General features: G+C 31.8%; 2 protein-coding genes across 2 annotated transcripts; both read right to left on the bottom strand.

The window, feature by feature from the left end:
* Window positions 1-518: 518 nt before the first annotated feature.
* On the bottom strand, window positions 519-1,596 carry LOC123007662 (homeobox protein Hox-D3-like). The gene is made up of 3 exons (XM_044403073.1): window positions 1,360-1,596; window positions 1,209-1,305; window positions 519-1,159 (listed from the first exon to the last, which is right to left on the bottom strand). The coding sequence occupies exons 1-3, from the start codon at window positions 1,594-1,596 to the stop codon at window positions 519-521; spliced, it is 975 nt and encodes a 324-aa protein (XP_044259008.1).
* Window positions 1,597-2,455: 859 nt separating this feature from the next.
* LOC123008128 (homeobox protein HOX3-like) lies at window positions 2,456-3,366 on the bottom strand. The gene is made up of 3 exons (XM_044403758.1): window positions 3,241-3,366; window positions 3,085-3,181; window positions 2,456-3,027 (listed from the first exon to the last, which is right to left on the bottom strand). The coding sequence occupies exons 1-3, from the start codon at window positions 3,337-3,339 to the stop codon at window positions 2,456-2,458; spliced, it is 768 nt and encodes a 255-aa protein (XP_044259693.1). The 5' UTR covers window positions 3,340-3,366.
* Between the last annotated feature and the right edge of the window lie 10,938 nt (window positions 3,367-14,304).

Raw genomic sequence — 14,304 nt, 5'->3', positions numbered from 1 at the left:
AGATTGTTTTAACTTTTTTAGCCAATTGTATGAAAAATAGTTTGTTGTTACTAGTCCCAGTTTACTTTTATAAACACGTAGTTCTAATTTTTACTAAAAGTTTGACAACGAAACACTTTCTTTATTTTCCCTTTGAGTGATCATTACTTAATTGCGACATTTGTCCGTTTACGGTCTAGCAATGTCCATAAATACGTCATTAGTCTGTAAATTCAGGCGCCATAAAATTCTTTTCACTCCGACTTGGCCTAAAAGTCGATAAACGTTTCTTTTATCAAATAATGAGAAAAATTAAAAGAAGCCACACAGATTACAAAATATTTAAAAATTTGGAACTGGCGCGTCAAGGATTAAGAGGGTGAGACGAAAATAAACTCTGGGGCGACTGAAAGTCAGGTAACAACTCCTGTTGGAAAATTTATGAGGGTTGTAATAAATCATTTTCACACTGTGGTTTTTGTAAATGATATTTTAATAATAATAAACCAATTCAATACATAGATTAAAAATCATAATAATTATAGTGAGGTCAAATTAGGTTGAGACATATTTTCCAATACCTGTCCATCCCACCCGCTATAAACCCCAACATTTTCATCGACTTTTCCTCCCACACAAGTATTTTTCCCTTGGTAATACTGACAAGGAAAACCCTCCTGGTAATTATTGTAACTTGAATACATTTGATTATACTGATAATTAAAATTAAATTGAGGATCATTAAACTGATAAGGACTTTCAGTTTCATACTGACAAGTTTCGTCTTTTACTACAGCCTGACTGGTTGGAAATTGGTTATACAAAACCCCAAATTGGTTCTGAAGACAGGCTTTTGAATCACTCGCTGGTGAGACTGAATTATTTGAAGACGACGATTGTGGTGACATTGAAGAAGCTTCATTTGGGGACGTTTTGGGAGTCACGACTTTGTTTTTTTCTTCTTTCTTGAACTTCATACGTCGGTTTTGAAACCAAATTTTTATTTGGCGTTCAGTTAAATTGAGGTTTTGGGCCATTTGAATACGACGAGGACGACATAAATATTTGCTTCGATGAAATTCGCGTTCTAATTCTACTAATTGTGAGGAGGTGTAGGCAGTTCGGGCTCTTTTGCCGTTTGGGGTGGATTTAGGACGATCGATTTCCGGTTCATTTGACCCTATAATTAAAATCAATATTTTTTTCTTTAAGTGAAAGAAAAAACTTACGATTTTCTGGAGGGAGAGAAACTTCGAAATGTTGAGACTCAAACTGTGGGTTTTTCAGGTACGACCAGTTTGGACGCGAATAATCAATTTGAGAAACCTAAATTAACAAATTTTTATAACTTATTAAAAATTAATAAAATGAGTAACAAACCACTTGCGTATTCATTTCACTATTGTCACTAAAATACTGGTTATTTTTAAAACCCAATCCTTGATTGTCGTTTACATAATTATTATAAACTGACGAAAGTAAATTCTTGCCCACAATTCCGTTTTGATTTTCTATGAAAAGTCCAGAAAATGGTAATTTTTCTTCACTATCAAACTCTTCGTTTTTATCATTTTCTCTGACTTTAGATGATTCTATTGAATCATTAATTTTGGACATTTCGAGAAAATTTAGTTAATACCGTACGAGGGTAACAACGCAACTAAGCGTTTCTTGAACAAGTTTTAGGTTTAGATAGTTGACAATAATTAACCAAGGTTATGTGATATCACCATTTTTGAAAAGCACTTTGCTTCAGGTGAAAGAATTTGATTGGAGTTTCTACAAACAAGTATTTATAACGTTGAAAAATAGTCTTTGCTGTGCATTGTTAAAAGTAACTATTGAAAAATTAAAAAACAAATCAAACTGAGATATTAAGTTTTATTTAAGCTCCATACATAAACACTAATAAACATATGTTGTCACTATAAAAAAACTATAAAATATCTTTGACTTAGTCTAAGTAGATCAGTATGAAAACTTGCAATTAACAATAAATATAAAAAAAAATTATATTATTATTATATATTATTATAATAAGGTTAAACCATGCTAAGACACAACATTAATACTTTGGTATTTCACAAGAGTAGACTTGTGTATTATCACAAAGTTGATAACTGCTATCAATGAACTAGTGATTTGTATCGATGGTTGTTGTTATGGGCGATAAAGATGTTCAATTAATAAAAAACAAGTATTTATAAAGTTGAAACAATTTTTCTAAATTGTTTTGATTTTTTGATTGTGAATTGTTAAAAGTAATTTTTTTCAACAAAAATAAAAACTCAGATTAATACATCATAAACTTTTATTTAAAGTCGATTATAATTATACATAAACATTAATAAAATTATGTACATTGTTACTATAATTATTTAAAACTCTACAAGATCATCACTCAATCTAAGTAGATTAGTATCAGAACTTACAATTAACAACAACGAATCAAAAAAAAAACATCAAATTATTAAATTTATAATGAGGTTAAACCAGGCTGAGACACAACATCAATACTTTGGTCATTCCACGACTCCTGATAAAAATTTTCCTCTTGTGTGGGCACAACCCAATCATTTTTATCCGAATAGTGATTATTGTATTGATTATCAAAACTGTATTGGACATTATCAAGTTGATAACGGTTATCAACGACTTGATTGTACCATTGGTTTGCACTGTCGATGGACGTCGCTGTAGGAGCATGAGATAAAAGACGATCAACAATTTGATAATCACTAGATGAAGAAGTGCTGGCAATAGACTGAGGCGATAACGATGAAGTTGTTTCAGTAGGAGAAGCCCTAGGAGTTGAGACATTGTTCATCTGTTCTTTCTTGTGCTTCATTCTTCGATTTTGGAACCAAATTTTGATTTGACGTTCACTCAGTTTCAAATTTTCAGCCATTTGGATTCTTCGCGGCCGTGTTAAATATTTCCCGCGATGAAATTCCCGCTCTAATTCGACTAATTGAGCCGAGGTATACGCAGTGCGAGCACGTTTTCCTGGAGTGGGCTTAGGACGTTGGGGCACTTGCTCTTGGATTTCTAAATAAAGAAATTAAATTATAAAAAAATGATTAAGGAATATGTAGAATTTATTACCTCTTGTGGTTGTCGGAAGTTGAAGCATTGGCGTGTAAGGGGCCGAGTCGTATTGAGAGCAAATCCAATCAGAACGTGGGTAAGTCATTGGAGGTAGCTGTAAAATAAAGAAAAAAGTGAATTCAAACAAAAAAAATTAGTAAATGAGTCACTCACCACTTGGTTATTCTCACTATAATATTCGTAAGTTGTTTTTTCCTGCAGATAATTGTACGGGGACAAAACGGCTTCATTTTCAAATTGAGGATAAGACATTTTTGCAAAATATACAGTTTGCACTGACTCACAACAGGACAAACACTGACAAATTTGTTTGGGCTAAGAGAGATTTTATAGTACCTTGTCCCACCCTTTCGGGGATTAGTATTTATTTTTGCATACCCCCAAAAATTGTTGTCACATGGACTTTTCTTACAATAATTTAGAGGTAAAAATATTGATTTAAAAATATGTCTGCGCAAATAACTATTTTAAAATGGAGTTTGTCAAAAATAAAACAAGTGTTTAACTAGTTAATCTAGAAATTGAAAAAAAATCATTAGAAAAACAAGTAATTTTGCATGGTGCTGACAAACATTTTAATAAATATACAAGCTACATTACAAAAAATGCTCCAAGCTATAACTTCATTATTTTTAAAGATATGACAATACTTTTTTGATCAAAGTTAGTTAAAAAGTTAGTGACTCAGCATTTTAAAAAAATAAATGACTGGGCTACTTTGTTTCAAAAAAGTATTGTTATATCTTTAAAAATAATGGGACGTTTTTTCTAATCCAGTCTGTACATTATAATAAAATCAAGAATAAAATTAAATTTTGAATTTCTATTTTTACCAAGAGTTAAAATCATTTTGTTTTCATAACCATAAATAGGTACTGAGTACCTAAAGTTTTTTATATTTAAAAATGTTGTTAGTTTTAATGGAAAATTTTGAGGAGGGTTTTGTTTAATTGAATCGAAATGTGTGAAATATAATTTTTCTCAGTAAACAAATTAAATGTGTGACTGATTAACAATAATTAAAAATTACTTAACACTTATTGTAACGAAATAATAATTAATAATGTTTATTGGGACGATTCAATTCTGTCCAGAGTGCTTAAGCCGTTTGCTTGCGTTTCCTGCTGTGAAGGCGAGACTGGTAGCCAAAGTCCAAAGAGGAATGGCTAGACATGGAAATTTTTTCCCTAATCCTAAAGTTCAACAATGAACAATAATGACTCGATTAGAGCTATATGGTCGATATGATCGGAACTGGCAATAGTTTGCATGATTTTCTGTCTACTTCCTCATAATTTGCCACAAACAGAACGTTCTTTAATTTGGTAATTAGGAGCCCATTTTGAAGGCGACACGAAAATTTAAATAAGAAAAAATATTTTTGCTTATGTCACTATTTACGTGTTTATTCAGCACACGTAGAAGAGAGAGACAAGGATTGTCAAATACGTTGTGCGGGTGAATTGATTTGAGTGATGGCCGCTGCGCGATCTTCTAACCGCCGCCATATATCATCCCTAACGCAGGGGTGAGTGACGTCACCACATCGCTGCTTGCTTGTCATCGGGTCGTTGACTACACACTTTATTATTTTATTACATGTTTATTGTTTTTATTGTGTTCTCAAACAAATAACTTTATTTGTACCTGTTTAACTAAAGCACCCACGATAAATTTTGTTTACGAGATGCCCCTTTCAAGCTGCAAAACAAGAGGTAAGCTTATCGAGTTGAATATTCAATAAGCAATGGACTGGCTTTTTTGCGATTTACTGTGACGCTACAAAGTGACGATTGATTGAAAATCAAGCGGTTTAGAAAATTTTACTTTCCATAAATTCTCCAACTTTCACTCGGTTGGGGGTTATTGCGTCAGAAAGTCTTAGAGAAACTCAAATTCTACAGGTGTATGGTTGAGAAGTCATTAGGGAAATATCAATATAAACAACCATGGATTAAAAGATTAAGACAATGGGAAGATCTATTTAATATTTTGGAAAATATTTACAATATAAAAACATTTAGTTAGATCCAAATGATTAGAAATTTGTTAGTTTAAATCAAGTTAAAAATTATAATTAATGAAGATTATTACCACATCATACACATTTTTTTATTACAAAAGTTTTAAGTATTTGTGTACCTACTTTACTTTAAAAATATGACCCGAAATGATACTAAGAAAGATAACTAACAAATACTTATGTTATCAATTTTATTCTTCTTCTTGGATCTTCTTGGTATGGAAACGATAAACAAAAACACGATTAACCCGTCACACCAAACTTTTATTTATAAATAAATAAAATAAAAGTTTGGAGCGACGGGCTAATCGTGTTTTTGTTCATTATCAATTTTAGAAAAATAAAATGTAAGTTTTAAAAAATAAGTACTAGGTAGTAAGTTTTGAAAAGATGACATTCAATTTTTGTAGTAAACTTATTTCATCTTCAAGCGGTCGAAAATTGCGTCTTTGTGAATCTCTAGATGGAAACAGTTAAAGTGGCTTTTTAGTAACCGGAGTTGAAATACTTCAAATCCTAGGAGTTGAAATGTCTACAAGACCGGTTCGATCGAGTTAAATATAAGATCGTTTGAATCATTTCCCACGGTGAAGTCACGATTTATTTTTAACAACAATTACACTAATTATTTAATAATTAAATTATCTCTATTAAAAAAGGTTCAAAAATTTGAAATAATAAAATTATTATTTAATATTTAACCGGTGGTGTAACACGAGTTGCCCATGTGCGCAAATGACAGATGTCAAAATAAGAAGTCAACAAAGTCTAAATTTCCGTTTTTTTGTGATCCACTTGAAAATAAAATAGTATATATCATTCAGAGTATAGAAGGTTTTTTGTACTTTGCTTCGCTAAAAAAAACTCACTTCTACCCTTAATGATATAATCTACTATTTTTAACTAGCGTTTGTCAAGTTGACAACAACTTGCTTTCATGTGCAACTTAAGTCTGTTAAACTGTTTCTATTTCTTTTTATGTAAAAGTAAACTTTTGTTAATAAATCATTACATTATTAAACCTTAAATTTACATAAAACATAAGTTACAAAATCAGTTATTAAAAGTATTATAAAATGCTAAGAAAAAAATATTTATTTAGAGAAAAAATCGTTATGGTGGATGAGTGGAAAATTCGTTAACATATTTGTTTTATTGTAGAATGATTGATTGTAATAAGCATCGCCGTCTCCATAGAAATAATCCTTTTCTCGCCTGGGCATTTTTTGAGTTCAACTGATTCCCGTTGGCGCTTTAATCTGGGGAAAATTTTTGACAAATCCAGTTTTTTAGCTTAAAGGGTTCAACCTCATAATATCAATTCTCCCTGGCGTATCTTGTTTTGTTGTATCCTTCCTTCCCAGATTTTATTAATTGCGTTATTTTTCGTTAATAATTAAAACTTATTCAGTTTTTCCTTAGTAACCCCCGTAACTAAGAAACAATCGGAATCACTGCTCCAATGCATTTTTTACGAAATGCCCAGGCGGGATATTGATACATTTCATTAAGGAGGCGGTGGTAATAAGCTTAACTAATATGATTAATAGTATATGGTCTTGTTGAGATTTATTTAAAATCGTATATTTGTAATTTAATAAACAACTTATATCATAATCAGTAATAAAAATATACAGGGTGTTCGGTCCAAGTCGCCCCGGCTTATAACACCTAAACTTACTTATTTTTTTCAAAAAGTTAATATTTAAGTAATATGCTTGGATACAGTTAAATTGTTGGTTTGACAAATCTAATTTGTCAGTTGATGAGCGAGTTCTCTTATGGAAACTCTTGTATTTTCTTCGACTAATAACAGAACATTCAGATTTCTATTTTCTTGTTCTTCACAAAGAACCACAGTTTTTTTTAGTTTTAAGCAACGAACCTATTCGTTTCAGTTGGACTTGGTATAGAAATGTTCAGAAAATATTTTTGAAATAAGAGTTCTGTTCATACAAACCAACATGATTAAAAAAAGTTTTTTTATTTGATTTAGATTCTTTTAATTTAAGCATTATTAGTAGTTTAGTACGCTTATTTTAGTAGTCCTAATTTATTATAACAGTAAAAATTTTCCAACAAAATATGTACATTAAGGTACGTTAACACTAAATAGGTTTATAGTATTACATTTATTTTGTACAGAATTTATTATATTTAATTTTTTAAAACTTTACATCTATAATATGTCCCCGGATTGAGTTTACAAAAGGAAAAAAATTATTATCTTTGATTTTACACCAAAACTGCAAAGGAAAAACATTTTCTGCTTTATCTGAAACCAGCAAATCTGTAATTAAAACTTCATTATTCTAACTAGGTAGAAAGAAAAGTTCATTTTTCCTCTTGATTTTGGACTAATTTTTCTCTGCTTTTTAAGTCCTATCACATTGACGGTTTTATTTTTTTGACAATAATGTCACAATTGAGTTTACGCAAGTTGAATAACAAAAATGTTTGTGGAAAACATAATTTTAATAAATGGCAACTCAAAGAAACAGCTTTAGGATAAGAAACAAAGTCGTTTTTAACAAGAACCATCATTATTCAGTTAATAAATTAATTGTCAAAGTGACATATAGTTGTCAAATAAATAAAACAGCCAAAGTGATAAGACTTAAAAAGCAGATAAAAATATTCTAAGACAAAAATCAAGAGAAAAATTAACTTTTTTTTTCACTGAATCAGAATAATGAAGTTTTAAGTAGGTACAGATTTGCTCGTTTCAGATGAACCAAAAAATGTTTTTCCTTTGCAGCTTTGGCGTAAAATCAAAAATCAAAAATTTTTTCCTCTTGTAAACTCAACCGGGGACATTCTGTACCTATGTATGGACAAAATCGTTTACATTGACGAAACTTTTCCGATTATTGGATCTTAAAACTGTAATAATTTGGTGCTTAATTAAGTCATGATGGGTTCTCTGCTACTCTTTTTTTATCAATGAAATCGTTTAATTTTGCAAATGCAAGTTTAGGTTGCAGTTAAGAGTTAGTTCTAATATAAACCCGGTAGGCCGGTGGCTGACGGCGTGTCGGGCTGTGCGACAGCTGTGCGCTGCGCGATTGTCTCGGGATGATTGATGATCTAGGACGGCTGTGAGCCCGGCCACCCTTGACTCACAGGGTTCCACTCCGGTTCACTATACTTACAAACTCTACTCAAATGTTCCAGTGCAAAATGTTACGAGGTGTTACACAAAACTATCGAGGAATTTCCTACCAAATACACTCATCAGAGAACTAAGCCGGAAATCTCTAGTGATCATCGATTTAGAATTGTGTGATTAGGATTAGAACTACAGGGGAGTCTTCCGGGGAAATTTGTGACTTGAATGGAAAGTGTAATTCCGCGAAATTTTTCGAAAGTTTCATTGAAAAATCCCAAACAAACTGGTTATCACAAACGTTTATTTTTAGATATCATTAGAAATAAGATTCCAGAAAACAAATTTCTTATCAATGCTCCAATCTTTTAATTGGTTTTAAACGACTGGTCGCTGAAGGTTTGTCCAGGCCGCCACAATGTTTTTACTTTCTTGGAGTCACAGTTTTTCCTTTTAATTAAAATAAATCTAGTAAAAGGACTTAGTCATCTGAAACGTGTTTTCGGCGTCTATCCCATAATGCACGCTCGAGAGGGAAGGTAGAAGCTTGGCCATAAATTTTCTAAACTTGACAATGATCCCTTTTATTGTTTGAGCTACTGATGTAACGACGGAAACTGGGTGAAAGATCAGTTTGCTTTCATCGACTTTAGCAAGTGGTTGTCTGTTTCAAAGTTGTGATATTTTTTTTAGAAAAAAAAACAAATTAAATCAGGTTTATACGTTAAATTTGTAGTTATAATAGAATTAAGGTAAGCCATGATGAATTAATTAGTTTTTAGTGTAAGGAAGAGGTGTCTAGTGTAAATTTATTATTTTGGCAAAAATTTCGGGTAAATTCAATTTTAGAGTAGCTAATAACTTTTTTTTAATTTTTATTTATTTTCTTCTTTTTGTTGTAGTTGTATTTTTATTTATATTTATTTACTTTCTATCTAGTACATGATCTACTATTATGTAAGTAATTAGATACAAATTGCATCTACGTTATGAAAATAGAATTATAACAATTAGTGTTTAATCTGTGTGTAACTAAATCAACGAGTGGTAAATGAAAGAGATAAATAATGAATATAATTTATGAGATTACTATATAATCTACATTACAAATTTAATTTAAAAATATTAGTTCAAATAATTGGAATTGTAATTTGATTTAAATAATTTGATGCAAGTTCTGGGGGCGCCATCTAACCGGTAGTGGAAAAGAGTTGTAGTTCTTTGAGTCGCGGCTAGATGTACTGCCATGTAGCTGAAATTCAATAATTTGAAAAGAAAAGATTACTTCTTGATAAACAAAAGTTTGTAAATCAAATGCTGAAGCAAATAAAAGAATATTTTTAAAACTTTCTTAAAGTTTTTATTTTTGTTTTCTTAATAACAATAAGATAAAAATCGAAAAGAAAAACAATGACTAACTAAAATTAAGTAGACAAGTTTTATTCTTGCTTCACATTTCCGGTGTGCATTCTTATTTTTTAATTTTGTCTTGTTTTTTTTCGGTCAAAAAAATACAACAGTTATATGGTTAAGAAATTTTGATATTTGAATCAAAATGATTTATCGCGTTTTACTTTCGATTTACGTTTGGATGCGAGTAACAATGCAATACACAGTGAAGAAAAATTTGAATTTCATTTTCAAGCAACAATATTGAAATTCAGTTGTTTCGGTCTTCCAATAAAATGCAAATAGCGGCCCATCATGATGCATGATGGAAGCTCTGGAAAATATCAAAAGTGGCAGAGAGAAAAATTGATATTTACGTTTTCATAAAGACGAATACCATTTGTTGCGTTTCATATCGACACATCTGGCATCAAATGAAATTTCTTTCTAAATCTGGGTCGAGAACTATTGAATTTTTTTTTTTTTAATTGATTAGCCACGTTGCCGACAACCATTTCGGTGAAAAGTCCGTGTCGCTGAATAGCCGTCCCTTTTCCCTTTTGTGTTTCCCTTTGCGTCATGCGCGAAAGTAGCCGTTTCCTCCCTCCCATCGGCCCCAGGATCAATACCGACGAGGCCCTTCAGTAAGCCTCTCGTACTCTGGGGTTCCTAAATGGTTTTTAGTCCTTATCCGGTAACCTTCCAGCATTTCTACATAATAGATCAGCGATGAGATTTCTCGAGCTTTTTATTTCATGATTTCAAGGTGTTCCAATCAATTCTAAAACGGCGCTCGGATTTTTAAAGCTCGATAAGTACTAGCTTTATGATAGATTGCTTGTCGGTTAAATGTAAATAAGTAATTAGATATGTGGAAGGAAATGCTGGATAAATGAGTGCTGATTGGGCTACCGCAGCTTGAGCGGAATTTGAAATAACAGGTTTAGAAGCATTCTTCGACAAAAAATGAAAAAATTAAAACTGAAATTATACATAATGCGATAATAAGTGAGGAGAAACCAAATTCGAACTTATTTACGTATTTTTTAGTTTTTTATCACTCTTTACTGAAGCTGGAAAATTGGAAACCATAATATTTTAATTACCTACCTAGTTAGTTTTATTCTCACCTGAGGATGACCACTTTGTGGTCGAAACGCGTTGTGCTATTAAAATAAAAGTTTGGTGTGACGGGCTAATCGTGTTTTTGTTCATCGTTTCCATACCAAGAAGATCCAAGAAGAAGAATAGAGATTTATGTAAATACATATAAGTCAAGATCGTGGTGATTATTAACAGTTTTTTTTCTATACCATTATACAGGGTGGGGCATCCGTTACGCCCAAAAAGAAAATCCCCACATCTAATTAAATAAAATTGTTGAATTTTTTTACACTTACCTGGGCATTAGTAAGGTACATTCTCTAATTTTTTGGTAATTTTTTCATTCGCAAACAAAGCCAAAGAAAAAGAAAAAGTAATTTTCTCCCAAAAAGTTTAATTGTAATTTTTATACTGACCTACGCAGATTCACTTCCTACAATTGTTTACAAAATCAGAAAAAAAATACCAATTAGATTTTGTATTAAACGCAATTTTTGATCTTAACTTTGGAAATCATTTTTATTTATGACCTGCTACTTGTGCCATCGTAAATTTAGGTAACAAAGGGGAACTGCAATTGGAGTGAGATTCCAAGGTTTACAACAAAAAGACCCTTTAAAGCGGTCGGCTACCAGTAAATGATTCTTTTGTTGGCAAATTATACCATTTTGTCATAAATCACGGGTCTGGTTTGTGTTTAAATAGAAAAAAGCGATTATTTGGCTAACCAAGTCAAAATTTGAAATTTTGATATCAAAGTTTGATGCGCTGACAGGTACAGATTCATTTAGTGTAAAAACTTTATAGGGAAATTAACAGAAAGTATTCATAAAACACCCAAAACTGTTACGCACTCATTTATTATCCAAAAAAATTAGAAAAATTCTCAAATTATACCCTATGAATAATTAATTAGGTATATAAAATATCGCCAGTTTTAATTAATTTGAAGTCGCGATTTATCAAGTGCGCGTAACCGATGCCCCACCCGGTATCCCTAATGCGTTGTACCTTTTCCACAACTTCAAAAAATTGTTGTCAATCAAGCATGTGAATTCAAAATACGTATTGTTGAGTACCGCATATTATATCAATTTTTATTATAAAGCAAATTATGTACAAGTACTTAAATTAAATGTTTTGACTTTTGTTAAATAATAAAAGTACAGTAGACTTCCGATTATCCGGATTCCGATTTACCGAAATGCCGGATTATCCGAAACGAACGGAAATTTTAGATCCGCCGTTTTAACCATAACAAGTCTTGACTCAACTCCCGATTATCCGAAATTTGCACGTGCAGTTCTTGGAATTAATAAAAATTTGGTTTTTATCAGAATTAACTTCCAAATCTCATTTCAGTTTTAAGTGAAATTTGCATTATTATACGTAGAAGCCTGAATGAAGCCACAGTAAGTGACATTTTACTGTTAACACGGTGGAGAAACATTGCGTCGAAGAACCGAATGCATTTAAAACAGTCGAGAATTGATTCTTTTTTACCTAATTCATAATTATAATAGGTATGTGTACAAATTACATACTTAGATATGTAGATTTTTTTTATAGAATATTAATATTATATTTGTTCTTTGTGTGTATCCGACTGTTTCGGATAATCGGGAATCTACTGTATATTTTGAAAAACCGTTTAAAACATAAATTTTCTTCAGTAAATGCCTAGTGTTACCTACTTTCGAGTAGTTGTAGTATGTCAGCTTGTAAATTGGAATTTTACGATTTTGTTAGTGAATTTAAGCTGCTTAAAATAATTACATTCATAGTGACCAAATCTTTACTAATTTTTTTAACAAAAAGTTTGATAGTTTTAGTGATAGTGATATTTGAGAATTAATTGTCACAATAAAATAAAGTTATTGTTAAAAATTTAGAATGCCTTTTTCGAATAATTTTACTTCAGATATACCTACTATTTGTCAAAGACAGCTAGAAATTATTGACGGATTCGAGCTGTTTAAAATATCTCATTCGAGATAAATCTGGTGATGGTAAAAATCTGGTGAATACCAAAATATTATTTCAGATAAAAAATTTGTTTTTTTATTTTAACATTTTATGTATCACATTCGTTGCGATTTTTAGTTGCTCGTTAAAAGTTGCAACGAAATGAATTAAATTAAGACCGCTCTGGGTCCAATTTCCGAAATGAATTTCTCTCTAGATGTCTGTCACTGCTGCTCAACTTTTCTCGTTCTAATTATAAATATTGTATAATTTGTGCATCTTAATACGCAACACAGTAAACTACTTAGCAGGAATATAATGGCATGTCACACAAGGCCGCCGGTCTAATGGAAGCAGTAAAAGCAGAGAGCAAGGGAGTAGAACCCCTCCACAAAACCCCTCGCAGAATCCGGGACGCTCAGAGACGCTCTCGGGGCGTCGGCGTCGGTAGCGTCGCACTGTCACTACCATGTCAACAGCTAATTGTCACCAATTCTTAGCAAAGTAGCAATCAGTGATCGAGTAGTGATTGTGTGGCGGTTTTTCTGCATGTATATTTAGTGATTTGTCATCATTTGCTTCTCATCGAATCTCTGGCCTGTCAAAATGCGGTGCCTTGAGTTGGTCAGGTATAAACGCACCAAACTTTTTTCTTTTATAATTTGAGTTAAACAAGGTATGGAATGAGGGTACAAAGTAGACACCTGCTGTCAAAGACTGAAAGCTCATTTTTCTGTGTCGACGTTCACGTGTTGCCTTTTTATAGGCCGACTGGCCAATTTATAAATGTTGAGGTTTTTTCTTGCTTTTTTCCGACACAAAGAATTTATAATTGCGTTATTTATTAGAATGTTCGAGCTTCATTTATTATTGGGACTTTAAACGTGTTGCGCACGGAGGACTACATGCGCAAAAGTAATGATTAAAATAATCACTCAAAAAGGCTTTAATTAAATTTAAAGAAGCGGCGACAAACTAGATTTTGCATATTTATAACCTCATAAACAGTAAATTTATTTTGCTATTTTATTTTATAGGCACATCCGTGATCTACCCTGTAGATCCGGGCTTTTGTAGAATTTTTAGATCAGAAGCTCGTCTCTACAGGTATCTTACGGATGGAAGACCTCTCAGCCGTCCACAAACAACAAAATTTATCGTTCTTTTAGTTGTTTCTTTCCTAAACAGATTTCCACCACAAACATTGGCCGTCTCAAGAGAGTGCTTGGGTTAGAGGTGTGCACGGTTAGCAATGTTAATAATTGATTCACTCCTTCAACAAAGTGGGTAACAAACTTTTCTCCATTTCTCACTCATTTTTAATAACTACTTTATCTCATATCTGATAACATTTCAGGTTTCACGGCCGCATCAAGGAAATAGAACAAGAAATTTCCAAACGTAATCAAGCTCCACTAATGGCTTCTGTAGTGGTGCGTGAGTTGATCTGATAAGAGTCGGCATGTCTTTGAAGCACGCCCACCTCGCGCCCTCGCCGTTATCAACTGTTATCTTACTTGGAATATTTACATACGAAGAAATTTTGGAGTGACAAAATCAGTCATTTTCTAATTATCTGATTTATTGTAAACTCATTATAATTCCATATTAAATTTTATTAAGTATGTAT

This window comes from Tribolium madens, unplaced genomic scaffold (genome assembly GCF_015345945.1).
Source record: "Tribolium madens isolate multiple individuals breed KSU strain unplaced genomic scaffold, Tmad_KSU_1.1 Scaffold_3;HRSCAF=73;Tcas5.2_LG2, whole genome shotgun sequence".
NCBI classification, from domain to species: domain Eukaryota; kingdom Metazoa; phylum Arthropoda; class Insecta; order Coleoptera; family Tenebrionidae; genus Tribolium; species Tribolium madens.
The sequence above is the reverse complement of the archived record's forward strand: the minus strand, read 5'-3'. Positions and strand labels throughout refer to the sequence as shown.

Coding starts and splice junctions, on each gene's coding strand:
- LOC123007662 (XM_044403073.1), bottom strand. CDS start 1,596: ATGTCCAAAATTAATGATTCAATAGAATCATCTAAAGTCAGAGAAAAT. Junction 1,306..1,359: donor GTGAAATGAATACGCAAGTG/GTTTGTTACTCA, acceptor TTGTTAATTTAG/GTTTCTCAAATTGATTATTC. Junction 1,160..1,208: donor TTCTCTCCCTCCAGAAAATC/GTAAGTTTTTTC, acceptor TTTTAATTATAG/GGTCAAATGAACCGGAAATC.
- LOC123008128 (XM_044403758.1), bottom strand. CDS start 3,339: ATGTCTTATCCTCAATTTGAAAATGAAGCCGTTTTGTCCCCGTACAAT. Junction 3,182..3,240: donor ATAGTGAGAATAACCAAGTG/GTGAGTGACTCA, acceptor TTTATTTTACAG/CTACCTCCAATGACTTACCC. Junction 3,028..3,084: donor ACTTCCGACAACCACAAGAG/GTAATAAATTCT, acceptor TTCTTTATTTAG/AAATCCAAGAGCAAGTGCCC.